Source organism: Corylus avellana, chromosome ca6 (genome assembly GCF_901000735.1).
Source record: "Corylus avellana chromosome ca6, CavTom2PMs-1.0".
NCBI lineage: Eukaryota > Viridiplantae > Streptophyta > Magnoliopsida > Fagales > Betulaceae > Corylus > Corylus avellana.
Window position 1 is genome coordinate 28010228 of NC_081546.1, and position 27175 is coordinate 28037402.

The following is a 27175-nucleotide window of genomic DNA, read 5'->3' on the forward strand; positions in this document are numbered from 1 at the left end:
TGATTATAGGGGGATATTATTTTATGAAAAAATAAAAAAGAAAGTTGCTCTTATTTCTTTTACTTGACTTTTATAAAATAATATTCACTTAGGACCAAGTGAACACAAGGAGAACACCAAAAAAACACCTAACATTTTCCAATATTAATTAAGGAGTCAATGCTAGGTGTTCTGCTTGTGTTCTCCTAATTTTAGGTGAATAGTTAAAATAGAGATCCTTATTTTAGCACTTTAAAAAAGTGAGTAGTTAAAATAGAAAAAAATGTACTTTCAGTTATTTTGGTGAGTAAAATTTGGTAATACTGCTAATAATTCTCTTACAAACATTGCTGAAGAGATCCTTATTCCCTAGATAGAGGTACATATTAACATACTTCTCACCTGATTTTTTTTAACTTCTAAATAACAACAAACAAAATTTATTCCGAGTCAACAGAAAATAAATATAAATAAAAAAGAAATGCTATATTTTTAAATTTTATTTTTCAAAAATTAATTCTCAAAATACTGTGTCAATCATTTCATAAATTAATAAATTTCATAAAATAATAACACATTATTTAAAAACACACTTTTAAAAAAATAGTGGGAAAAATATAATTTAGCCCCTCAAACTATCAGTTATTTTCATTTTAGTCCCATAACGTTCAAAAAGTGATAAAGTAGTCTCCAAACTACCAACTAGGTGCAATTTTGCCACTCTGTTAGTCATTACCATCAACTAGGATGAAAAATTCAATACTACGACATTCTGGTAAGGTTAAGTTACTAAAATACCCTTTTAAAAAAAATCAATTTAAAAAATGTCTCCCAAAACAACGTCATTTTGAAGAATAAAAAAATAAAAAACCCGTAGTTTAAGGTTGGCTCGCTAGCCACCCCCATGGCCTATGGGGTGGCTGGCGAGCCCCCCCATAGGCCATGGGGTGGCCGACAAGCCACCCCCAAGCTGGGTGGCCACCCCAAGCCTATTAGGGTGGTTGGGCAGCCACCCCCATGGCTTGGGGGTGGCTGGGTGGCCACCCCACATGCCTAGGCTTGGCCGGCCAGCCACCCCATGGCGAGCCACCTTATAAGCCATGGGGTGGCCGGCGAGCCACCCTTAAACCACCGTTTTTTTTTTCCTCTAAACGACGTACTTTTTAGGGGACATTTTTTAAATTGATTTTTTTTTTTTTCAAAATGGCATTTTAATAATTTAACCTCAAAAAATGATGTTGTTTTGCATTTTCCATCCAATTTGACAGTACTGACTAACGGAGTGGCCAAATTGCAATTTTTTGGTAGTTTGTGGGCTACTTTATCACTTTTTGAATATTAAAAGGATAAAATAAAAATGACTGGTAGTTTGAGGGGCTAAATTATATTTTTTCCAAAAATAATTTAAAAAGTGTAACAACTCTTAAATAAATAAAAGATCAATGTCTACTTCATGAACTCGAAGCATATTTCCCCGGCTAATTATATTCCGGAATTCATTCGGAGAAACTACTTCATAAAGAATCCAGGACACAAAGCTAACCTAACTTCATTGTTACCCTCTGCCAAAGAAGCTCTCAGTTTCTGTGTATGTTTGCTGAGATGAGTTCCATTTGGGCTCTCATGGCCAGTTGGTTAACTTCCACCTGGCTCTTCCCCTTCCTCAGCCTCACCATCCTCACCATGTTCCTCACCTCACATTTCGGCTCTCACAAAAAACCATCACAACAACACCAACTCGCTCATGCCCCGTCTCTGCTCGACCGAGTTAGGTCCTTCAACTTCTCACTCTACAAGTTCCAGCAAACCAACACGACCCCGATCACAGAGTTTCTCCAACCCGATCACGCCAATCTGGATCATCCTCCTGCCCAACTCACCCGACCTCCTCTTTTGGACCGGCTCAACTGCTTCAACTTCTCATCCCTCTGCAGATCTGATTCGTCGGCCGTCCCGGAAATGGGTTCTGCAAATCTCTCTCAATCTTCTCTAGGAACTAGTACTCTTGCAACTTCGTCCATGGCTTTCGACGGACCCTCTTCCTCTTCCTCCTCTTCTTCCATTAGTAGATGGGATGTATTCTTGAGTTTTAGAGGCAAGGATACTCGTAACAATTTTACTGCCCATCTGTGCGCAGCTTTGCGTCGAGAGGGAATCCTCACCTTCATGGACGACAAGCTCAGAACTGGAGAGAAAATTTCACCCGCACTTGTCAAAGCCATTGAAGAGTCTGATATTTCAATTATTGTACTCTCTAAAAACTACACATCATCCCAATGGTGCCTAGATGAGCTAATGAAGATAATCGAGTGTAGAAAAATAAGGAGGCAAAAGGTTTTACCATTGTTCTACGATGTAGATCCGTCAGAAGTACGACATCAAACCAAAAGTGTTGGAAAAGCGTTTGCTACACTTGAAAAAAGGTTCAAGGATGATGTAATGAAAGTACAGAGGTGGAAGACCGTCCTAAAAGAAGTGGCCGATTTGTCCGGCAGTTCTCTGGCTAACAGGTATTTCTAACCATTCTTGCCCCTTTCCTTCTAGATTATTCTAGATTTTTTTATTTTAACAACAGGACTTGTAGACGGTAGTCACTAGTCAGTAGGAGGATTGGGCTTTTGGGATGGGAAGATTATGCGGGCACCTTCACATTTTAAAGCCTAGAGCGATGAGTTTAGGAAATGCATTTCCTCTTGGGTTATTTTTCTTCCTTCTAATTTTTAAAATTATCATTTGGATATGTGAGATTATATACACATGGACCCACTATGCAATCATGATTTTGAAAATAAGAAAATGGAAAAAGGATGTAGAAAAGATGTATAGCACATCCCCTAAGTTTATGCCATTTTCTTATATTTATGTATTAAATTAATATTTATCTTAATATTAATATTTCATTTAAATTGAGAAATTATTCTTTTCGCTTTCTGAAACACAAAATTATTAATTAAGTTTTTAAATTCAATATTAATGGAACGTTGGAGAATATATGGGTATAGGTCTAGCTAAATCAATTTTAATGTTACATTACTGGCTAATTGAACGTTGTAGGTTTTTAATGATATTGATTTTTTAAGTGATTTAAAGAAGAAAATCTTGGGTATATATATTAGGTTTATCCCAGAAAATCACAAATAAACAGATTTTTTTTTTCTTAGGTATCTTGGGTATAGTATTATATATTGGGCATTAAATTCTTTTCTTTTTTAGTTACTTGTTTATCATAATTGGGAGCCTTAATTAAAGACTATTAACCATAATTAGAACATTAAGTATTTTTTTTGAATAAATTATTAAATATTGAGCCAATCAGACTATTGACAAATTAATTATTAATGGTTGTGCTGCACATGCCCTTACGTCATAATTCATAGCCTACCATTGTCATTGCTTATGGATAAAATTTTTTTAAAAAAAAAAATCTATACTTTTTTTTTTTTTTTTTTTTTTTGTGAGAGTAACTCATTAGATGTTTTGTTATCTTTTTGTATTGGTAGGAATGAACCTGAATTTATTCAGGAAATCATTGAATGGGTGAATTCGAGATTAGTGAATAATACATACTTCCAAGTTGCCCAGTTTCCGGTTGGAATAAAGTCTCGTTTACAAGATGTGAAGTTACTTTTAGATATAGAGAAGAAAATTGATCGTACATGCATGGTAGGGATCTTCGGAACAGGTGGAATTGATAAGACAACTCTCGCGAAAGCCATTTACAACTCGATTGCTTCTCAATTTGAAGGCAGTTGTTTTCTTGAAAACATTAGAGAAACTTATGACCAACAGGGCGGTCTGATCCAATTGCAAAATAAACTTCTTTCTAAGATTCTAGGAGGTTCAAATTTAATGGTTGACAATGTTGATGAAGGAATTACTTTAATAGAGCAGAGGCTTCGCCTAAAAAGGTTACTTATAGTTCTTGATGACGTGGATCATTCAAACCAATTAGAAAAGATTGCTGGAAATGGCGATTTGTTTGGTTTAGGAAGTAGAATAATCATAACAACTAGAGAGAAACATTTACTTACTAGGCAACACGTTTTAACCTATGAGCTTAAGGAATTAGATTGCAACGAAGCTCTTCAGCTATTTAGTTGGCATGCCTTCAATAAAGATAGACCTGGCAATGGTTATGAGACAGTCACAAAATATGCAATACATTATGCTGGACGATTGCCACTAGCTTTAGTTGTGCTAGGCTCGACTCTAAAAGGTAGAGATATACTTTATTGGGAAAGTAAATTGGATGAGTACAAAAGAATTCCTCATGGCGATATTCATAAAAAACTTAAAATAAGTTTTGATGGATTGAATGAAAATGCGAAGAATATTTTTCTTGACATTGCGTGTTTCTTCAATGGAATGGATGTAAAATATGTCACAAAAATACTAGATAGATGTGGTTTTTACCCCAAAAGTAGCATCAAGGAGCTAGAGGATAAGAGTCTCCTAAGTGAGTATTGCGAATTGTTTGTGATGCATGACTTATTGCAAGAAATGGGTAGAGAAATTGTTCGACAAGAATCGCCCAAAGAACCTGGTAAACGTAGCAGATTGTGGTTTCATGAAGATGTTCGCCATGTCCTAGAAGAAAATACGGTAAGACTTATATTAAAAATCCTTTATAATTTACATTAGTTTCTTTTTCATTAGTTAAGCTACTAAAAAAATATTGAGCTTTTTTTTTTGGCATAAAAAAGGCTGAAAGGTTACATGCAAATATATGTATGTGGATACATATATGTTACATAAAAGAATCAAATAAATAGAATGAATTTACTTTCAAAAACCAAATTAAAACTATACCATAATTACAAAAGAGTGCGATTGATTCATTGACTGAGTTTTCGTAACACCATTTGTAAAATCGTTTTCAAATAACATGATAGTTAGAGCCTATTTGGAATTGTGTTCGAGAAATAGTGATTTTAAGACAAAAAAATGCTTTTTTGGCAAGAGCTTCATTTTTAAGCTTTTACCAAAAGTGCATTTTAGTCATTTTTAGAAAAAGTCATAATAGTACTTATGAAATACTAAGTACTATAATAGTAAAAAGTCATAATAGTCATTTTTAAGTACTAAATATACCTTTTAAGCTGTTTAACGCAATCCCAAACATTCTCTTAATTTATCACGACCTCTATTGAGATTTTGCAAAATAAAAAATTTGTTTCAGATTTTTCAAAATAATAAGTTTGCTTGAAGTTTTTATGGGACTTCAATGGTTGAATAGTCACCTAAAAATAGTGAGTTTTTAAGGGACTTCGAGGGCTGAGTAGTCACGTAAAAATAGTGATGCTCATAATAGAAAGAGAATATGTGAGGTTAATCACACCTTGAGAAAAAAATAATAAAAAAGTCACAATTAGAATTTTTAAAGATTATAATGAACTGTTTTAAAATTTTGAATACTATTCTTTGGAAATAATTTTTTTAATAAAAACACAATTTTCAAAACAAACCATAAAAATATTTTCAAAAAATAAAATACAAAACTCTTTTTAGAAAATGTCCTTTGGAATGTTTTGAAAACACATGCTCACTTTTTCATGAAAAAAAAAAAAAAAAAAAAAGGAAAAAAAAAAGAGAAAGAATTCTATACCAGCCTCCATGGTTGGTGGCTTCCCCTTCAGGCTTCATCGGAGGCGGATAGAGACCCACCTACCTTTCAGTGAAAGGATGGGGGCGACTCTTGGAGGCCAACATCAAACTTTTTTTATTTTTATTTTTTATTTTTTTGTTTGATTCTTTCTTATTTGGAAAACTCTTTTCATTTTTTGTTTTTGGACTAATTTCATTGTTAACGAATGAATTTCTATATGTGGATAATACATACAACATTTCTCAATTTTTACTTTGTTAAAAACTCTTCCAAAAAAGTTGAAATCAAAAAGTACTTTTGAAAAGTTTACCAAACATGTCCTTTACTACCTGTTTGGTAAAATTTTCAACTTTTATCCATTCTCAAACCCTAAAAACTCTTTTCAAATGTTAGTTAACCAAACGGTAATATGTAATATGTAAATATATATAAAAGAAAAATAAATTTTGAGAATGTGATGATTAGTCACTTTAATTAGGACATCCCAATAATAAGATAAAAATGCTCATTTTGAAAATCTAAGAAGAAAAAAAAGAGCAATATAAGGAGACAAACAGGTTTGTTTCTTTCTACAAATTAATAAGTATATATATAATTTTATAAAGACAAGAATTATTGTTCTAGCCAGTATTAAAATATGGAAAACTTAATGTTATGGTTGTACTGATACACTATATTGGCTTTTTAGGGATCAAACGAAGTTGAGGGCATAGTGATAGATTTGCCTAAACCAGACTTGATACGCTCGAGTCCCAAATCCTTCAAGAAGATGAAAAGGCTCAGGCTGTTTATAAACCATAATGCATACTTATCTGAAGAGCCTAATTTTCTCTCTAATGAGTTAAGACAGCTTGATTGGCCTAATTATCCTGGAGAATCTTTTCCATCCAATTTTTGTGGAAGGAACCTTGTTTATTTAAGAATGCCGGATAGTCACCTCAAGGAATTGAAGGGAGTCCTGGTAAAATTATTGTTTTAAATATTTCTTCCTTTAGGTTATGTTGTAAACTTCTTTCATACTAATACATTTCTTCTTTTTCTTGACAGAATTCCCAAAACTTGATATCTATGAATTTCTCTAATTGTAGATTTCTTACAAAAATCCCTGATGTTTCAAGGATTCCAAATTTAGAGACATTTTATCTTGATGGTTGCACAAATTTAGTTGAGGTTCATTGTTCTGTTGGATTCCTTGATAAGCTCGTTAATTTGAGTCTAAAAAGTTGCTCTAAACTTAGAATTTTCCCGAGAAGCCTTAAGTTAAGATCTCTAATTCGTCTTGTTCTTGGAGGTTGCTCAAGTCTTATGAATTTTCCTGAAATTGAGTGTCAAATGGAATGTTTAAGTCACATCGATGTTGGTGATACTGGTATAGATGAACTGCCTTCATCCATTGGATACCTCATTGGGGTTAAAACATTAAATATGGGTGGTTGCAGAAACCTTAAGAATCTTCCGGATAGCATTCATAAGTTGCAACTTTTAGAAAATCTTTTTCTCAATAAGTGTACTAGTATAAAAGAACTGCCTTCATCCCTTGTGAACCTTGTTGGGCTTGAAAAATTACATCTAAACGACTGCATAAACTTCATGAATCTCCCAAATGGCATTTATCAGTTGCAACATTTGGAGTCTCTGAATTTGTCAAATTGCAAGCAACTTCAAGAAATTCTTGAACTTCCACCAAATGTAAAGTACGTGGAAGCTAGCGGGTGCGAGTCATTGGCAATATTTTTAGAAGAAGCTAGAAGACCTCATTTGATTAATGTATGGGGCCCACCAGATCCTGTGGGGATTGGAATGGTATTTCAAGCTTACACTCTGAGAAAGTTGGATCTATCAAGTACTAATATTGTTACCATTCCTCGATGCATCGAAAGTTTTGTTGGATTGGAGGAGCTTACTTTGGAAAATTGCAAACAACTTTGAAAAATTCTAGGATTTCCAGCAAATGTAAAATTGATGAATGCTATGGGGTGCGTGTCCTTGGTATTATTTATTGAAGAAACTAGAAGATCTCAATTCGTCTATACGAGGGGCCCACTAAAGCCTGTGGGGGTTGGATCTCAATTGACTACCCTAAATCTATCAAGTAGCGCTGTTGTTAGCCTTCCTATATGGTTCAACACATTTGTTAGATTGAAGTGGCTTTTCTTGAAAGATTGTAGGCAACTTCAAGAAATTCCGGAACTTCCACCAAGTGTTGAAGTGGTATATTTGGTTGGATGCACTTCATTGGAAAGACTTCCATTTAATAATATATACAATTCACCAATGCTCGAATGGATTGACTTGTCCGATTGTCCTGAACGCATGAGGAATGACTTACAAATTCATTTATTCAGTGAGGTATGTCTCTCTTATATATATATATATATACACACACATATTAGTATGTGCTTTGATTTGTATGTCGCATTATTAAAAAAATTTCATATTCGTTTCACAGGGACATCCTCAGGGGCATCGATTTGGCTGTATATTTCCGGGAAATAAGATTCCAGATTACCTCAGCCATGGGAAAGAGGTTTCAAATACTAAATCGCATGAAATAGATATCAATGAGCCTATGCATTTGGATTCGGAGAATACTAGATTTGTTTTCTTTGCTGTTATTGGAACAGAGGATGTACAAGATGAGGCTTCTTTTCAAATTTGGAAAGTCATCAATAACGTATCTCATTGATCTTACGATATATGTATTTCATCCGGCTCAGATCATGTATGGTTGCATTACCATGGTTTACATCATTCTCAGGTAGAGGCGGACAATATTCGACTTAAATTTAAGTGTGTGGATGAATTTGGTAATCCTTCAAAGTCAGTGTTCTTTAGAAGTTTCGGATTCCAGCTAGTACATGGAAATGAAGAGAACGTGTGGTGTCATGATGATGGCCACTTGGTACCCCATGTACCCCCTGCTCTTAAACCAGCCACCTTTTCAATTTTTTCTATTGGTAGCCCATAATGCTTGTTAATTTTGTTTTGGGTTAACTGTTGTGTGGGGTGGCTTCAGAGGGCTGTTAGTAGATGCTCCAGCATCTGCTTCTTGATTTGCCACTTAATTATGGATCAAATCTTCTTGGTTTGGAGACAGTCATGCCATTTTTCGGATCTTTTGGTGCAACTGACAAATGGGATTCCATATGTGAATGCGTGGGACATATTCAGCATTTGACCATGAGCCAGTTTGTGCAGGGATGTCAACTATTTGGGAAAGAGACCCTAGCTTGGGTTCTAATAATGTAAGTGCTTCACTCATTTAGACTCCTATTTTGTAATTTAGGTGTGGATTTGGCTACTTCTCTGTTTTCTTGTTTTATTTGTGTAAGTATTATGCTAAGGCATTTCTTACTCATGGCCATGCTCTTTTTCATATTGGAATTGACCCGATTCAAAGATTTGGTCATTCATGCAATTTTCTTTAATGAGTTCTTGGATGAAACTTTAGTTTTGAGGCCTTCTAGCTTAGGGATAAAGTTTAATTAGATGAACATAAACTTCACTAAAATTATTCTTTTACGTAAAGGTTTAGTTCGATTTTTCTCATATATATATTTCTGTAAAGAGGAAATGAAGTGTTCTAACATAAAAACTTGATCATAGTGTCACTATGAACTAATGAAGAAAGGATCCTAGTATCTATTGACTGGTCCTTTTTTATTTTTGGCATGATCCCACATACATAAGTAAGAAAGTAGTTAAATATAACTTATCCTTGTTCCATTATAGGGCGTTCAAGCGTGGACCCAATAAATTTTGGCCATCATAAAAAAGGAATTTAGGAATTTAGGAATAAGTAAGAAATTTAGGAATTTTACTGACGTGAATATGTACATGGATATGAATATATATATATATATATTGTTTAAATAAAAAAGAATTCTATGATATGAAGATTGACTTTTTATTTATTTATTATTTTTATTGAAGTTGGTACTGCTTTATAAGTTTTTCAGGTGGGGGACGAGAATAATTCTGCAAATCATATGAGAAGTATGCAGAGGTACAAAAGAGTTCACTAAGGGCTTTCAGAACTGCATATTGCAGTGGAAGGAATAAGCTCATGTGTTACAAAGCTATCCAAAATCAAAGTAGTGCTCCATTTTCATATGGTTTGTAAAACTAATCACTCCTAAGAGAGGTTTGTTATGGTGCCCAAGTTGAAGTCATTCATGAAGGTTTGTATTGGCTTCTCTGGGCTGTTTTCTTGAATGTTCTAACCTTTTTGTTGGCTACTGTTTTGATGTTTTTGGGATAAATCTTTCCTTTCTAGGCACACCTGAAAGATGCTGCAGAAAAGTCTAATGCTGCAACAGAAGCTTTGTTAACAGAGCTTGCTCTTGATGCCAAGGAAAAGGGATCACGGAAATGCTAAGGTTTTGAGGTTTGTATTACTAGTTTTGCTTTGTTTCTTTTTACTGTAGCAAACGTTGTCTTGTGTGTAAAATGTATCATATAAAGTAATGTCTTGATAATATACAATTCCTGTATTGTATCCAGTTGCTGGTGGTGAGGAGAAGCATCCAACAAGTGTGCCTTTCGTCTCCTCTGAACCTAAGCAAGATGTTGGTTTAAGTGAGCTGCAGCATCGGAGTCAATCTGGGCCAGTCCCTTTGCCTTTCAGCGGTATACAATTTGGTAGTGTCAAATCGGATAAGAAATCAAAAGATAAACTTGAACAACAACCTCTGAGGCAAGTGAAGTTGATTAGCATATTTGCTTTTTTCAAATAATTCTACTTAGCAAAGACTCTCTATAGCCTCCTTAATAATTCTTTTTTGAAAGGTATTAAGGTCAAATTGTCCAAGCGATTATAATTGTATTTTGAGGCAAGGAACTGACTTGTGATTCCTGGTTAAATGTTTAGCAACTCTAAATCCTAGTCTTTCTCTCTGGCATGTTGTGAGCGACCTTTGTAAGACTCAAATTACAAGTGGTAATGGCTACTTCTCTGTTTTCTTGTTTAATTTGTGTAAGCATTATGCTAAGGCATTTCTTAATCATGGACATTATAGACACACATAATATGATAAATATAAAAACGGAATAATAATAATGAAAGAAAATAGAATAAACACAGAGATTAAGGTGGTTCGGCATATAGCCTACATTCACACATCAAAGCCATAATAGGTTACATATTTCCTTAATTTCTGATCAGAGTACACAATCCTATTTATAGAGCTTTACATATGATTTGAAATATTTCAAATACAAACATATCCCTTAAATCAGGGTTAACAAATATTATCTAAATTCATTAATTTATGGAATACAAAATCAACATTTATTTTAAAGGATTTATATCCTTAACAACCATGCTCTTTTGTAAGATTGGAATTGACCTGATTCAAAGATTTGGTTATTCATGCAATTTTTTTTAATGAGTTCTTTGATGAAACTTTAGTTCTTGAGCCTTATAGCTTAGCGATAAAGTTTAGATGAACATAAACTTTGCTAAATATATTCTTCTACTTCAAGGTTTAGTTAGATTTTTTGCATATCTGCTTTTTTCTGTCTTTCTTAAGTTCATCTTCTCTATTTTTGTTTAAAATCAAGCAACAACTGGAAAGAGAAAATGAGTTGTTCTAACATAAAATGCTTGATGATAGTGTCAATATGAACTAATAGAGAAAGGATCCGAGTATTTGTTGTTCCATTATTACACGAGTAAGAAAGTAGTTAAATATAACTAGTCCTTGTTCCATTATAGGGCGTTTAATTATGGGCCCAATAATTTGGCTAATATAAGATTGGCTATATATAAATATATATAAGAATTCTATGATATGAAGAATGGCATTTTTTTATTGAAGCTGGTACTGCTATGTAAGGTTTTGATAATTATGGATTATGGATTTCACTGATTGTAAGTTCTTAAAAAAAATTCCTGATGTGTCAAGGATCCCAAATTTAGAGAAATTAATTCTTGAGGGTTGCACAAATTTAATTGAGATTCATTGTTCTATTGGATTCCTTGATAAGCTAGTTTATTTGGGTCTTCAAAGATGCCCGAATCTTAGGAGTTTTCCAAGACGCCTTAGGTTGAGATCTCTAGAATCACTTGACCTTTGTGGTTGTTCAAAGAACTTTCTTGAAATTGAGTATCAAATGAAATGTTTAAAGTACATCAACTTTGAAGAAACTAGTATAGAAGAATTGCCTTCATCCATTGAGTACCTCGTTGGTGTTAAAACATTAAATCTACGGTTTTGCACAAACCATACAAAAATTTCAAATAGCATTCATCAGTTGCAACATTTAAAGAAACTTTTTCTCAATGGTTGTACTAGTATTAAAGAACTCCCTTCATCCATCGGATACCTGTGTAGGATTGAAACATTAGGTCTAGAAGGTTGCACGAACCTCATGAATCTTCCGGATAGCATTTATCAGCTGCAACATTTGGAGATCCTTAATTTGGAAAAATGTGAGCGACTTCGAGCAATTTTAAGATTTTCACCGAATGTAGTAGAAGTAGATGCTAGTTGGTGCGTGTCATTAACAATATTTTTAGAAGAACCTAGAAGATCTCAATTACTTAATACGTTGGACCCACCAGAGCCTGTGGGGATTAGAATGACATCAATGACATCTCCGACACTACAATCGTTGAGTCTCGGAAACAATGTCGTAACAGAAACAGATTTCTCAATTCAACATGATTGCCCTTCTAGTTTGAAATCTATAAATCTATCATATAGCTCTATTGTTAGCCTTCCTACATGGCTCAATAGATTTGTTGGATTGGAGGAGCTTTATTTGGATGGTTGCAAGCAACTTCGAGAAATTCCAGAACTTCCAACAAATATAAAAAATGTATATGTGAGAGGATGCACGTCATTAGAAAGATTTCAATTTAATAATATAAACAATTTACCCATGCTTGAATGGATTGACTTCTCCGACTGTCATGGACTGAGTGATAATATGGGGATGCTTTTCAAATTCTTTTAATGAGTGAGGTACCTCTCTTTCACATATATACTTGTTAGGTTGTGATTTGATTTCTAGGTTGTATCATTGAAAATTTGTCATATCCGTGTAGCAGGGACTTCCTAAGGACTGTGATTTTGCCTGTATATTTATGGGAAATAAGATTCCAGATTGCTTCAGCCATCGTTAAGAGATTTCAAATACTGATTGGTGTAAAATTGATATCGATGATCATGCACATTTGGATTCAGTGAATACAATATTTGCTTTCTGTGCTGTTATTGGAACAAATTAAGGATGTACCAGATGAGGAATATTTTGAAATTTTCGTTGAAGTCATCAATGATGGTCAACTAATCTATTTTCATAAGTCTCCTGAGATATACAAATTACCTGGCTCAGATCGTGTATGGTTGAATTACCATGTTTCATACCATTCTCAGCTAAAGATGGGTAAACTTCGAGTTAATTTTACATGCGAGGATGAAGATGGCGATCCTTCAGACTCAGTGTTCTTCAAAAGTTGTGAACTCCATCTAGAGCAAAAGAGATGCCGTGGTGATGATGATGATGATGAAAACTTGGAATTCAATTGGTACCCACAAGAGCAGAGGCACCCTGCAACCTTAGTCCTCCAGACATACAAAATAGCATCAGCTTCTTGATTTGCCCACTTAATTGTGGGATCAAATCTTCTTGGTCTGGAGATGATCATGCCATTTTTTGGATCTTTGGTGCAATTGACAAATGGGGTTCGAGTTTGCGCAGGGCACTGAACTCTTTGGGTTGTAATAATGTAAGTGCTTTGACTTATGTAGACTCCTATTTTGTAATTGATGTGTAATTTTTTTCATTACAAGTGAATTTTGGCTGTACATATAGTATTACTTCTTACCCCTCGAAATTCATTACAAGTGAAACCAACATAATTCATTTACAGGAATGATGTTAGATGGAGAAACTGATATTCCAATCTCTTCCATGTGTAGTGCTGCTAACAGGCTATGAAACTCTTCTTGTGTTCAGTTTATCATCAGAGGAGCAAAATGGACATTTGGATGCTCCTGTGAAGTTGGTTGAGGCAAAGGTGTAGTCCATGAAATTACTCCAACCATAACTAAATTCATAATATTGTCTTCCATTTATTTTTTTTCTTAACAGAGATTTTCGAATGAGAAGTGAGACTAATAGAAAGAAACCTACTCATGTATTATTGTTTATAATTATATTATATAAATATTTTGGAGGGAACGGAATGGTAGATGTTTCGAGGACTCCTCGAGGTCCCCTGAGGAGCTCATGCATTTTTTCTTTTTTACCCTTTTTACTTGGACCGCCGGTTGGCTTGATCCTCTTGTGATTAGTTTCTCTGTTTTTCTTACGCTTTTCTCTTTTTCCTCTTAGGTGTCCTCTTGTATACTCCATGCGTACTAAGAGTTGCGCTCCTCTGTGCTTTTTATTACATTTTGACTTATCAAAAAAAAAAATTATATTATATAAATATATTATAAACTAGTTAGTGACTATTAACTGCTTTTGCCTACCCGTAAACTGCTAACTATGATAATAGCTTAATTGTGCACGCTTTTTTTTTATTACAGTAAGCATTAGCATACCTTATTTTGTACTAATTCTTGCATTTTAAACTTTATTGTGAAATATCGTTCGTTCATTAATCTTGAGCTTAAATAGTATATTAATGCAGGAATTGATAGAATTTATAGCAGTAAAAATTGTTGAAAGAGCAATGTCCATGAAGATACTAAAGAAGGCAGAATCAGATTTATTTTGAGAAATGATGATTGATGGTGGGGGCACAGTCAAAGGGCTGGTCGGCAACCTTGAGTCAAAAGAATTCAATCAGTCTTGTGTGTTTTGGTATGTATGTTCTTGAATGGCATTCATGTTGATTGTGGTGGTGTGGGTTTGCATAGGTTTCATTGGTGGCAATGATAATATTGGGAATAGCTAAGTGTTATACTGTTGTATATCCTTTCTTGCTGCATATTTGAAGTTTATTGTTGTTTTTGATCTTTAAGACATCATGACTTCAGGCCATAAGGAAGTTTCTTCTTATTCTTCTTCTTTTGTACAAGCAAATGGTGAGGCTGAGGAATCCTCTAGCCCTTTTTTCTACACCATGCTTATTATCCATGAGCCATGTTGGTTTCACAACCTGGCTCATTCACTTGAGCTTTTTTATTACCGATTTTGTTACCCTTGAAACTAATATTGCTTTATTTGAGGGTCTTGTTCGTGCTTTTATAGTTTTTGCTTTATAATTTTTGTGGCATAAATTCATCAGCAATGATAAATAATACTGGAGGACCTGCTAGGCATATTGAAGGATTTCCTTTTGCTTTAGGTTTTTGTATTTGCAGGACTTGCATAATCTGGCAGGCAACTCACATGCTGCAACTTCCACTTCAGATGTAATGTTAGTGGTTTTACTCTCCTTAGCTTCTCTTTATAATTCTTTTTGTAAAGCATTTAAAGTTAAATTATCTAAGCGATTATAATTGAATTGTGTGACAAGGAATTGACTTGTGCAATTATTTTGCTAAGATACTTCTTAATCATGGCCATGCTCTTATGTAAGATTGAAATTAACCCTATTCAAAGATTTGGTCATTCATGCAGTTTTGCTTAATGAGTTATTGAATAAAACTTTTGTTTTGCTGCCTTATAGCCAAACTTTACTAAAATTATTCTAACTCCTATCGTCATAGTTTCTATCTGTCATGTAGTAAGCCATCTTAGTTAGACTCAAATTACAATTGGTAATGGCTACTTCTCTGTTTTCCTGTTTTATTTGTGCAAGTATTATGCTAAGGCATTTCCGGAAAATAAGATTCCGAATTGCTTCAGCCATCATAAAGAGATTTCAAATACAAATTTGTGCAAAATATATATCAATAATCCTGTACATTTGGATTCAGAGAAGACAGGATTTGCTTTCTCTGCTGTTATTGGAACAGAGCATGTACAAGATGAGCATTATTTTCAAATTTTCAATGAGGTCATCTATGATGGTCAACAAATCTATCTTTATAGGTCCTTTCCTAAATATAATTCAGCCGGCTCAGTTCAACTTTCTGAGACGCCGTGATGAAGATGATGACGACAACTTGGAATTCAATTGGTAACCACGACAAAAGAGGCATTCTTCTTCCTCATTAAACCCCTGCGCCTATGAGTTCAGGTTGGTAGGCTCTGTATTATGTTCATTCTTCTTCTTTGGTTGCTGCTTGTTGCCTAGTTGGTGATCACCCATGCTGTTTATTTAGGTTAGTTTCACATTCCCATTATGGGACAAAATGTTTCTTGTTTAATTTGTGTTTGAAGACTAATCACCAAAATTTTGATTAATCAAACGAATTTGGAGCAAAATTGCTATGGTACGTGTCAAATTTGATCTAAGATGGCTGTCTTTTTAGGAATTTGTTGCAATAGCTTAATTAATTCTTGGTCTGCTAGCCATATTGAAGGATTTGCTTTTGCTCTGGATTTCTGTGTTTTGCAGGACTAGCATAATCTGGCAGGAGAGTCACATGATTAAGTATTTTGCTAAGGCAGTTCTTAATCATGGCCATGCTCTTTTGTAAGATTAATGAATTTTACCCGATTCAAAGATTTTGTCATTCTGCATAATGCGTTATTGAATAAAACTTTTGTTGTTGTGGCCTGATAGCTTAGGGATGAAGTTCACGTGAACATAAACTTTTTGCTAAAATTATTCCTTTTCTTCAAGGTCAAGTTAGATTTTTTTTTTTTTTTTTCCGCAAATTTACTTTGTTTCTGTCTTGATTTCTATTTTCTGTATTTTTCTTTTAATTTAAGCAACAACGACAAAGAGAATAGGAGTTTTCTATAAAAAATTATAGAAAAAGAAGAGGTTCACGTGAACCTCTTCTTTTTAGCTGAAATTGTGTGGAGTTTGTTCTAAGTGATTACATTATGAAATGCTTCTTTATAGGAGTGTTCTTGGTAAAGATATTGAAGGGGAATTTCAATTGCAGAATAAGTTCATGTGTTACAAAGCTCTATCCAAACCAAAGTTGTTGTACTCCATTTTCTTATGGCTTGTGAAACTAATCCCTCCTCAAAGAGGTATGATGAAAGGCTTTGAAATGCAGCTTTCTAAAGCACATGCATACTCCCTTTGAGTATTAATCCCAATACCCTTTAGTTTTTGGATTGATAAGTAAATTATTTTTATTGTAGCTTTCCTTTTCTGCAGTAGTTCTTCTGCATTGCAACAGCATATCTTTTCCACCCAATTTGTTGATGATTGATGATTACTAGTTTAACAGGGTATGATGTCCTTAAAATAACAGTTTTTTCATCAATTAAGGAGGCATCTGAATTTTTAAGGAAACTATAAATATTGGTTTCTTTATCTTAAAAATGAAGAAAAGGTTGAGCAGTTTTTTTCTTCGTGGCAGGGTGCTCTGCTAAAGTTATACCTATCCTGCTCTAACTCTCATTATTTCAGTTTTTGGGGGTTGCTGAGATGATTGGGCGGATGGACTTAGATAAAGACATTGACTGTTGGCAACTTGACATATATGCATCCGATTTATGTGGTTCTTGCTAACTTCTTCTTAGGCGTCAATGGGAAATAAGTCTGCCTATCCAAGTCAGGTATGGCATCCAAAATATGGTTCAAAAAACAAACCATTGTTGAGAACTTCTTTTAATTATACTGTTTTAGGGTTTTGGCTCTTGCTGAATCGATAGGCATGTACAGTGGTTAAACCTCATCATTTTCCTATTTTTCTTTTTCTTGTAGGTTTTGCAATTTTTCCAATGGACTTACTGGCTGATGTAGATACACTTCCACTACAGTATCTTGTTTCATTGTCACTCTTATCTTTCAAATGTATTAACAATTATCTCTTTCTCAACTTGTATGGTGTATATACAGCAAACTACTATTTACGATTTCCCAACATTTACCATTCCAAATAAGATACTTAGAATTATGAATATTTCGGGCCTAACTAGGGAAAACGTTACTAGCCATCTTCCAATGATTTTGAGTGCTATTTTAAGAGATTGCTATATAATTAATATGACATGATAAGAACAATCAATTCTTATTTTTGTAACAAATATTGATCTCCATGTGTTAATATTCATTGCTACATCATCAAATTATATGGCGTGCTGGGTACGTACATTTTGGGAATCCTTGTGCATATAGAAGTGGTATAGGTAAAGATCATGAAGAACAATTTCAATAGCAAATGTGAGAAGCAATCAAGCAAGTGCCATTATCTCTTGTTTTTAATCGCTACTGCTCAAATCCTATTACTGGCTGGATAGTGTTGTTGTCTAATGGAACAAATCCTTAGGTCTGTTATTCCCAACAAATCCAAGAGTGTCATGCGTATTCTAAGAGATGTCACAAAGGAGTTTACCAATAGTACATTAATATACATATTTGTATATTACTCTAGCTTAAATGTCTAAGCTAACGAGTTTAGGTCAACTTAAGTATATTAACTACTCTTTTTTTCTTTTCTTTTTTAATGTGAAACACAACACTCACAAATACATTCATAACAACTCCAAAATAGGATATGGTATTTCCTTTACCATCGATTTGGAATATAACTATCATCCTATTACTATATATATATATATATATATATATATATATATGAGAATTCCCCTTTTCCCACTACTGCATTGAAAAAAAAAAAAACATATGAGAAGAATTTTTAAGTGATAAAAATTTTCATGGAAAATGTTTAAATAATGAGATTGATGCTTAATAGTAATCGTTCGATCAATTGAATTAAGTAGTAATTAGAAATGTGAAAATTGAGACAAAAGCGCTAAATATTACTGCATTTTATGAGAAATTGAGAATAATTTATTTAATAATGCTAGGTATCACCTTTTTTTTTTTTTTTTTTTTTGTTATTAAGCTTCCACTCATATACACGGTTTTGGAGAGAAGAAAGTACACTTTTGCATAAAGAGTAATACTATACATACTTATATTTTTTTACATTTATATTTACAATTTTTTAATGAACTTTTAAAATTATTATTTAATTAAAATTTAATAAAAATTCATCTAAATTAGTAATAATTTTAAAACCCACCTTAAGAGAATGAAAAAATGAGTGTGAAAATTGAAAAAGAAAAAGTGCGGCATTAATCTTTGCGTAAAACACGGGTATGAAACATTAGACTTGACTTCTTTTATATTATTTTCTCGGCGTGGGACCAGGCTGGAATGACCTTCATCATGGCGTATTTTATCTGCTTTTTGACCAAATTGATCAATGAACACATAAAAAGTTTATAAAGTTTGGCTTTGTTAAATTTTTAATGATATTTTTATTTTCTATGAGAAAAAAAATATATTATATTATGACATAAAGATGAAAGAATATTTTTTCATTTTTTTATAAGTATTTTATATTTGGGTTTTTTTTTTTTTTTTTGGATGAATAGGGTTCTTATTAAGAGGAAAACATACTATACTTTCATCATACTCTTAATTTATTGGACTAATATGGTAGTGTCGATACATCATTAGATAAGGACTACTAGACATTTTTGAGAGACGGGGATATAGTATTTAGTATTTTTCTTTACAAACACTCGAGCGTGTAAAGGTGGAACAACAACTACAAGAAGCTGCTAACAAAATAAAACCACATTTGCTCTTTGAGCACCAAACAAAACACTTTGAATTTGGTTTTCATGTTATAGTTTTTTCAACAAATCATATTAATTTTGCTTTTTCTCTTTTTTATAAAAACTTTAAAATTAAATTTAGACAGTTAAAAAAAACTACAAATACATATATTATATTTTTGTTGTTACAGCACTTAAGCTAAATCAAACCTTTATACCCTTCTAAACATCAACAGCTAAATCTATTATATGCAATTAAATTATATAAACTTAACAAATCATAATTTGGTTGCATTGGATATCTTAATGCGGGTCACCACAGCGCTTTTTCCCTTCATTTTTATCCTTAATACGATGACTCCTTTATCCCATCTTTCTTTTCTAACGCGGCTTGGTTCTCTGTACTACAACTCCAAAGAAATTGCCAACAAGTTTTCAGAATTTTACACCCTAGTTTATTTTTTTCTTTTTTTTTTAATAAGAGACATTAATAATTTTTAATAATTTAAAGAGACATTACCAATTTATTGGTAGTTTGATATATATTCATGCTTCCAACACAGGATGACAAGAAGCCCATCGCATAAAACAGAGCAGTTAATGCATAGTTTTGTTTTTATCGTTCAACATAACATTAAAAGTTTCAAAGGTATATACAGCAAAATGGTATATCAATATCGCTAGGATGACAGAGTACCAATTTATCACTTTGCTCTGCTGCAAAATGTGCTACTATGCTCGTCTCTCTTGAATGCAATCACAATAAAAGTAAATAATTTCTTTTAAAATGATCACTTCATTAACTTATCGTCCTTGGGAAAATTGGTTGGTCGAAATTTAAATCTGAATGGCACTTTTCCACACAATACTTACGTCGTCATTAAAATATTGTAATTTCTTTCCAAAAAATGGTATTGAAGTGCTTGTAAATAAGTCTCTCAAATGTATTAGTTCATTTAAGAGGAGATTAATTATGCATGATTTGATGCAAGAAATGGGTTGAGAAATTGTTAAGAGGAATCTCCAAAAGAACATGAGGAACATGGTAGGTTGTGTTTGTTCGTCATGTCCTAGACGAAAGACTTATGTTAAAAATCCTTTATAATTTACATTTGTTTATTTTTCTTAAGTTAAGTTACAAGAAAAATATTGAACTTTTTTTATTTAAAAATGCCGAAAAACGCATGTATATATATATGTTAGACAGAAGAATTGAATAAGTATAATTTTAGGAAAATTAATTTTTAATAAAAAAAATTTTCAAAACAAAGCACAATTTTTGTTTTTGTTTTGTTTTGTTTTTTTTTTTTAAAAAAAAAAATTACAATTTTTTTAGAAAACATAAAGGGATTTATTTTGTTTTGAATTTAGTCATTGCAGTTAAATTCTGTCAAATAGTTGATGGATTTCATTACTATGCCACGTCAACACCAACAAAATAATGACATATGTTACTCTTAATAAAAAAAAATATTAAATATATAAAACGAAAAAACTTAAAAATTATTATTTTTAAATAAAAAAAAAAATAGAGGGCAGCTACCAGAGTAATGCTACAAGTCCTTCTTATGTCCCTCTTAAGTCCCTCCAAAAATGATATAGCTATTAAAATTATCATTGGGTTTATAATTGATCATTATTAAATTTTGATCAAATGATGATTTTAATAGCCAGATTATTCTTGGAGAGACTCAAAAGGGATACAAGAGTGACTTTTAGAATTACTCTAGCTACCATCTTGGACAAGGGGGTGGCCAGTCGATTGAGCTACCCACTTGAGATATACTATATTAAATTATCATTTGACTCAAAAACTTTAAACTAATAAAAAGAGATAAATTTAATTATTTAATCAATATATTAACAATAATTTTTAGAGACGAATGGTTAACATGATATTAGAAGAGGTTCTGAGTTGAGATATTATCTATGTAATTCATAATTCATTTGAATTCGACACTTTGTGTTAGTTCTTACTTATTAAGTAAGAGTATTAGAATATTATTATTTAGATGATTAGTTCAATTTTTTTATTAATCTAAACTTTTAAAATAAGTAATAAGTTAAATAATAATAATAATAATCACTGCCTAATGAAATATTACTACAACTTCAAGGAAATTGCCAACAAGTTTCTTGGCAAAGCAAAGCCAAAAAAAAAAAAAAAAAAAAAAAAAGCGATTGATGATGACTCAAAGCGGAAAGCCAAAGAAAAGGATGAAACAGAAAGTCGGATAACTTTGCTTTAGAAAATTTAAAAAGTATTTTAATTTAGTATCTCAGAAGATGTAAAGTTTTAATCGAAAATAGGCAAATAATGGAATAGTGAAGTGCATTAGAGTGGGATTAAAATGGAAATCACTGCAAAGCATGAAAAGGTCAGCTTTAGCTTTAATGAAGTTGCCAGGCAGTTGCTCATTTGATTCAAAGAATTATCGCAATTCTCACTACCCTTCACCCCCTTACTCAAAGGATAAAGATTTCACATTGCAAACTTTTTAACTTTAGAGATAACGTTACAAAAATTATGACAACACTCTAAACCCTATTTCCTTCTCTATGTTAACATATATCAGGGGATTTTATTACAGATATTTGATTTTAGTTGATCATATTTGAATGCATTTAAATATGATACTATCTCCATATTTGTATTAATTTCATCTACCATAATTCTCCTAGAAATCGGAGAATGTTATCCTGTAAATATCACCAACAAAATAAGAGAAAAATGTAATCATTTGAACTTTATCCTATAGACGTAAGTTATACACCAAATCACGTAAACTTCCTTGTGTCTATTTTCTTTATTCCGTTTTGTCTTTAATTTCTTTCAGCAATATCTTATCCTTTCCTTCCCTAAACTAAGAAAAAGCTATGGTGCTATAAAATATTTAAGAAAACACTTTAGCTTTTTTAATCCTTATTTTATTTTATTAAAAAAAAAAATATTTCCTCTCTTTTTTCCCTATCATTGATTTGAAAGAATATTTAAATAATATAGAAAAATTATAAGAGAAGCTATTATGAAATGTATTTGAATAAGGAAAAAAAAATGTAATTTGGTCTTCTAAATTTAAGAAATATTTTTTTTTTCAAAAAAATTATGATATTGCTCAAAGGGAGCAAACAGGGGACAGGCCAACTAAAAGATCGAGTAACAATAAAAGGAATTTATTAGTTTACAAAAAAAAAAAAAAAAGGAATTTATTCTATCTTTACAATAAAATAATTTATATAGAATACTTAAGTGTGGTATCCAAAACATGGTTCAAAATAAACCATTAATGTTGAAAAATTCATTTAATTATACTTGATCATTTTCCTCTTTTTCTTGTAGGGTTTGCAATTTTCCCAAAGGACTACTTTGCTAAGTATTAATGCAAGCCCCCTCTCCTGGCCACATTGCATTTACAGGCTGAATTAGATAAACTTCCACTACAGTATCATGTTTCATTGTCATTCTTATCTTTCAACTGTATTAACAATTATCTCTATCACAAGTCACAACTTATATGATTTATATACGGCAAACTATTATTTACAATTTCCCAACATTTACAGTTCCAAATAAAATACTTAGAATTATGAGTATTTCGGGACTAATTGGGGAAAACATTACTAGCCATCTTCGGGCGAGTTTGAGCGGTATTTTACAAGATTGCTATACAAGTAAAACACACATCCTCAACTCAATACGTATTTAGTTTAATTATTTTCAGTATGAATGATCAATTTCTTTTACCAATACCATCTTTGCATTTTCTGCGTTCATCTTTCTTTTCCAAAGGTGATAGTAATTCTGTTGAATAATTTTAGAAGGCTTACTTATGTCCTACTAAGAATGATGTGGTTATTAAAATTACTATTTGATCAAAATTTAATAATAATCAATTACAAGCCCAATAGTGATTTTAATAGACACATCATTCTTAGTAGGATACAAGTAGGATGTACACCTAAAATTACTCAATTTTGTTGCATACGGATTGAGTTAAATATTTTTTTAAAAAATAAAATAGGGGTATTTTTTGGAAGAATGATAGGAAAGTGACTTAATTGCAATAAAATGGTAATTTAATGTATCTAATTAGGGCTCATTTGGTTCACGGATTGAGTATTCCATTAGGAAAATGAATAGCTATTATATTACTAGGAATAGAGGAGAGTGGAATTAAATAGTTATTATTCTTTAATTTGGTAATAACATATGTATTCTAATTGGAGTTGAACCAAAATTACCAAAAAACCGTACCCTTCTTCTTCTTTTTTTTTAAAAAAAAAAGAAGATATAAAACCTAGAATTGATGGGGTTGCCAGCCACCGCCTTGAAATTCTAGTTTCTTTTTTTTTTTTTTAATAAAAAAAAAAAATTAAGGTTTAAAATAAACTTTTTGAAAAAAAAAAAAGTAGTTTTTTTGGACAAATTCACTCTCATGAATAGCTATTCTTTTCATTATTTTTTTTTTTGAGAAATAGTTATTCCTGTGTGTGATGGATTAGTGATTCCCAATGGAATAAATATTCTTAAAAATAGACCCTAACCAAACAAAATAATAATTATTCTATATAAATAGCTACTCTATTCCAGAGGTCTATTGCGCGAACCAAACGAGTCATTAGTGTCACAATTGTCATGTTAAGAGGCAAAATAAAAAATCGTGGCCAAAGTATATTTATCCATAAATATATGATCTGAAGCGGATAGTCTATGGTTGTTCTGATGACTTTTATAAATTTTTTTTTTTTTTTTAGGAAAAAAAAAAAACAATTGTCGGTAAGGGCTAATATTTCAATCCTCAATCTGCTAAGGACTAGGGTGCAATTATTTTCTTGTTTTCAAACAATGGACCCACTTGAACATCACTTTTAACGCGTGGCGCCTTTTGTCTCTTTTTTCATATCTCTTTTCATTTCATGTAGATGTAAAGGACGTTGCCGAGAAGTTTTGCTCATTTTTTCTTTTGACGCGTCACGTGTACGTGGGACCAACTTGGATTCTTTTCATATTATACAACGCGGCATCCACGTTTCTATTTACTTAATTCACTAGCTTTTGCTCGCCCTTCTGCAATTCCCATCTCAATTTTCTCCCCTAAAACTACTACTCTTGCAACTTCGTCCATGGCCTTTAAGGGAGCTTCTTCATCTTCCTCTTCCTCCTCTTCTGTTACCCGTCAATGGGCTTATGATGTGTTCTTGAGCTTTAGAGGTGAAGATACTCGAAACAATTTTACTGCTCATCTATACGCTGCTTTGGATCAAAAGGGAATCAACACCTACATAGATAACGACCTCGAAAGAGGAGAGAACATTTCTCCAGCACTTCTCAAAGCTATTGATGAGTCAAGGATTTCGGTCATTGTACTCTCTCAGAAATATGCATCTTCCTCATGGTGCTTGGATGAACTTGCGACGATCCTTGAGTGTAAGAAAAGAAAGGGACAAATTGTTCTACCGGTGTTTTACAAGGTAGATCCATCAGAAGTACGACACCAAAAAAATAATTTTGGAGAAGCATTTGCCAGGCACGAGGAAAGATTCAAAGATGATCAAACGAAGGTGCAGAGGTGGAAGACAGCCCTAACACAAGTGACCAATTTGTCCGGCTGCCATTTAGGGAACAGGTATTTCTAACAACACTTTTTATTTTATCATATATAATTTTAAATTTATTTAAACTTTCATTTACATTAATATCATATTTTGAAAATTAATCATTTTTAACATAAAATGTAATTTTACATATTTTTTATTGGTAGGAATGAGCATGACTTTATTCAGGAAATCATTGAATGGGTGGATTTGATGTTAGTAAAAGAGACATATTTTCATGTTGCCAAGTATCCGGTTGGAATAGAGTCTCGTGTACAAGATGTGATGTTGCTTTTAGATCTAAAGAAGAAAGACAGTACATGCATGGTAGGAATCGTCGGAACTGGTGGAGTTGGTAAGACAACTCTAGCCAAAGCCATCTACAACTCAATTGCTTCTCAATTTGAAGGTAGTTGTTTTCTTGAAAACGTTAGAGAAACTTCTGACCAAAAGGGCGGTCTAGTCTATTTACAAAATAAACTTTTATCAAAGATCTTAGGAGGTTCAAGTCAAATGGTTGACAATGTTGATCAAGGAGTTACTTTGATAGAGAAGAGGCTTCACTTAAAAATGATACTTTTAGTTTTTGATGATGTGGATAAGTTAGTCCAATTAGAAATGTTAGCAGGAAAAACTGATTGGTTTGGCTTAGGAAGTAGAATCATCATAACAACGAGAGATAAACATTTACTTCGTGCGCATGATCAAGTTGAATCAATTTACCTTGTGAATGGGTTGGATCACTATGAGGCTCTTCGGCTTTTTAGTTGGAATGCCTTTAAAAGTGACAAACCTAATGACGGTTATGTTGAAGTCACAAAAGATGCACTACGTTATTGTGGACGATTACCACTAGCTTTAATAGTGGTAGGTTCTACTCTAAAAGGTAGAGACATACGTTATTGGAAAAGTAAATTGGATGAGTACAGAAGAATTCCTCACTGTGATATTCAAGAAATCCTTAGAATAAGTTTTGATGGATTGGATGAAAATGCGAAGAATATTTTTCTTGACATAGCCTATTTCTACAAAGGAAAGGATGTAAAATATGTTCAAGAAATGCTTGACAGTTGTGGTTTCCACTCAAGTACTGGTATCGATGAGCTAAAGGATAAGTGTCTCATAACTGAGGGATATCGGGGATCCATCAAGATGCATGACTTGGTGCAAGACATGGGTAGAGAAATTGTTAGACAAGAATCACCCAAAAATCCTGGCAAGCATAGCAGATTGTGGTTTCATGAAGATGTTCGGCGTGTCCTAGAAGAAGATATGGTAAGAATTATGTTAAAAATACCTTTTAATTTTACATTTGTTTATTTTTCATTAGTTAAGCCACTAGTATTCATTTATTTATTTATTTTTGCTTAAAACAAATGCTTAAAAGTACTTACATGCAAATATATGTATGTTGATGCATATATGCTACGGACAAGAATCAAATAAGTAGAATCAATTTAAGTTCAAAACCTTCCCTTTTCCCTTTCCCTCATCTGAATAGGGAAAAAAAAAAAAAAAAAAGTTCAAAACCAATTTAAAATTACACCAGGACTACAATATAGTACGACTGTTTAATTGGCCTAATTAAGGCTGCGTTTTTGTAAAACCATTTGTAAAATTGTTTTCAAATAAATAACAAGATAATTAATTTATCACGACCTATCTTGAGATTTTACAAAATAACAATTTTAGTTGAAGCTAGTTAGATGTTTTATGTACGTAAATAATATTTAGTGATGCTCATAATAGAAGGAGAAGATATGAGGTGGTTAATCACATCGAGATTTAAAAAATAAAAAATAAAATAAAACTAATTTCTAATTAGAAATTTTAAAGATTATAATGAACTTCGTTATACAAAACAGACCACAAAATATTTACAAAACATAAAATACAATTTTATTTTAGAAAACATCTTACACCTTCGTAATCGAATGTTTTGAAAACGCATGATCACTTTCTCAGGCATGCATGGAGGCTGTTCTTATTATTTATGTTTTTTCTTTAAAAAAAATAAAAAATAAATATTTGTTGAAAACACATGCTCACATTTTCAAGTGCGGAGGCCGGTGATCGATCTTATTATTTATGAAAGGAATTGATCAGACTCACCCCTCCGTGTCACTCGCACCTCCCCCCTTCAGTCAATGGATGAAGGCCGGCCTCTCGTGGAGTTTTTTTTTTTGGCTTTTCACTTTTTTGTTTAATTTTTTCTTGTTTTGAAAACTATTTTTCATTTTTGGTTTTTATAATATTTTTAATTATGAATGAACAAATTTCTATTCGTGGACAATAGATAATAGATACAACATTTCTCAATTTTTATTGTGTTAAAAAACTCTTTTAAAAAATCTAAATTCAAAACACAACTTTCGAAAACTTTACTAAATATGCCCTCTA

At 32.4% G+C, this 27175-nt stretch overlaps 2 protein-coding genes and 2 long non-coding RNA genes across 8 annotated transcripts in view; all 4 read left to right on the top strand.

Annotated features, from left to right (window-relative positions):
* The first annotated feature begins 1581 nt into the window (after positions 1 to 1581).
* LOC132185535 (disease resistance protein RUN1-like) lies at positions 1582 to 7513 on the top strand. The gene is made up of 4 exons (XM_059599299.1): positions 1582 to 2489; positions 3480 to 4581; positions 6273 to 6545; positions 6632 to 7513. The coding sequence occupies exons 1-4, from the start codon at positions 1582 to 1584 to the stop codon at positions 7511 to 7513; spliced, it is 3165 nt and encodes a 1054-aa protein (XP_059455282.1).
* A 2037-nt stretch (positions 7514 to 9550) lies between these two features.
* Positions 9551 to 10337, top strand: LOC132183644 (uncharacterized). Its single transcript, XR_009440499.1, has 3 exons — positions 9551 to 9765; positions 9861 to 9971; positions 10088 to 10337. It is a non-coding gene; the product is annotated as an uncharacterized LOC132183644 (long non-coding RNA).
* Positions 10338 to 15587: 5250 nt separating this feature from the next.
* Positions 15588 to 17514, top strand: LOC132185632 (uncharacterized). 5 transcript variants are annotated; one of them, XR_009440620.1, is made up of 3 exons: positions 15588 to 15725; positions 17019 to 17167; positions 17316 to 17514. It is a non-coding gene; the product is annotated as an uncharacterized LOC132185632 (long non-coding RNA). The 5 variants fall into 5 exon arrangements; XR_009440623.1 differs by lacking the exon at positions 15588 to 15725 and adding an exon at positions 16061 to 16124; XR_009440621.1 differs by lacking the exon at positions 15588 to 15725 and adding an exon at positions 16186 to 16633.
* Positions 17515 to 24183: 6669 nt separating this feature from the next.
* Positions 24184 to 27175, top strand: part of LOC132185537 (disease resistance protein RPV1-like) — a 9772-nt gene continuing 6780 nt past the window's right edge. Inside the window, exons 1-2 of the mRNA XM_059599300.1 lie at positions 24184 to 24807; positions 24943 to 26050. Of these exons, the coding sequence (XP_059455283.1) occupies positions 24305 to 24807; positions 24943 to 26050 (1611 nt within the window). The 5' untranslated portion in view covers positions 24184 to 24304. The remainder of the gene's footprint in view (positions 24808 to 24942; positions 26051 to 27175) is intronic.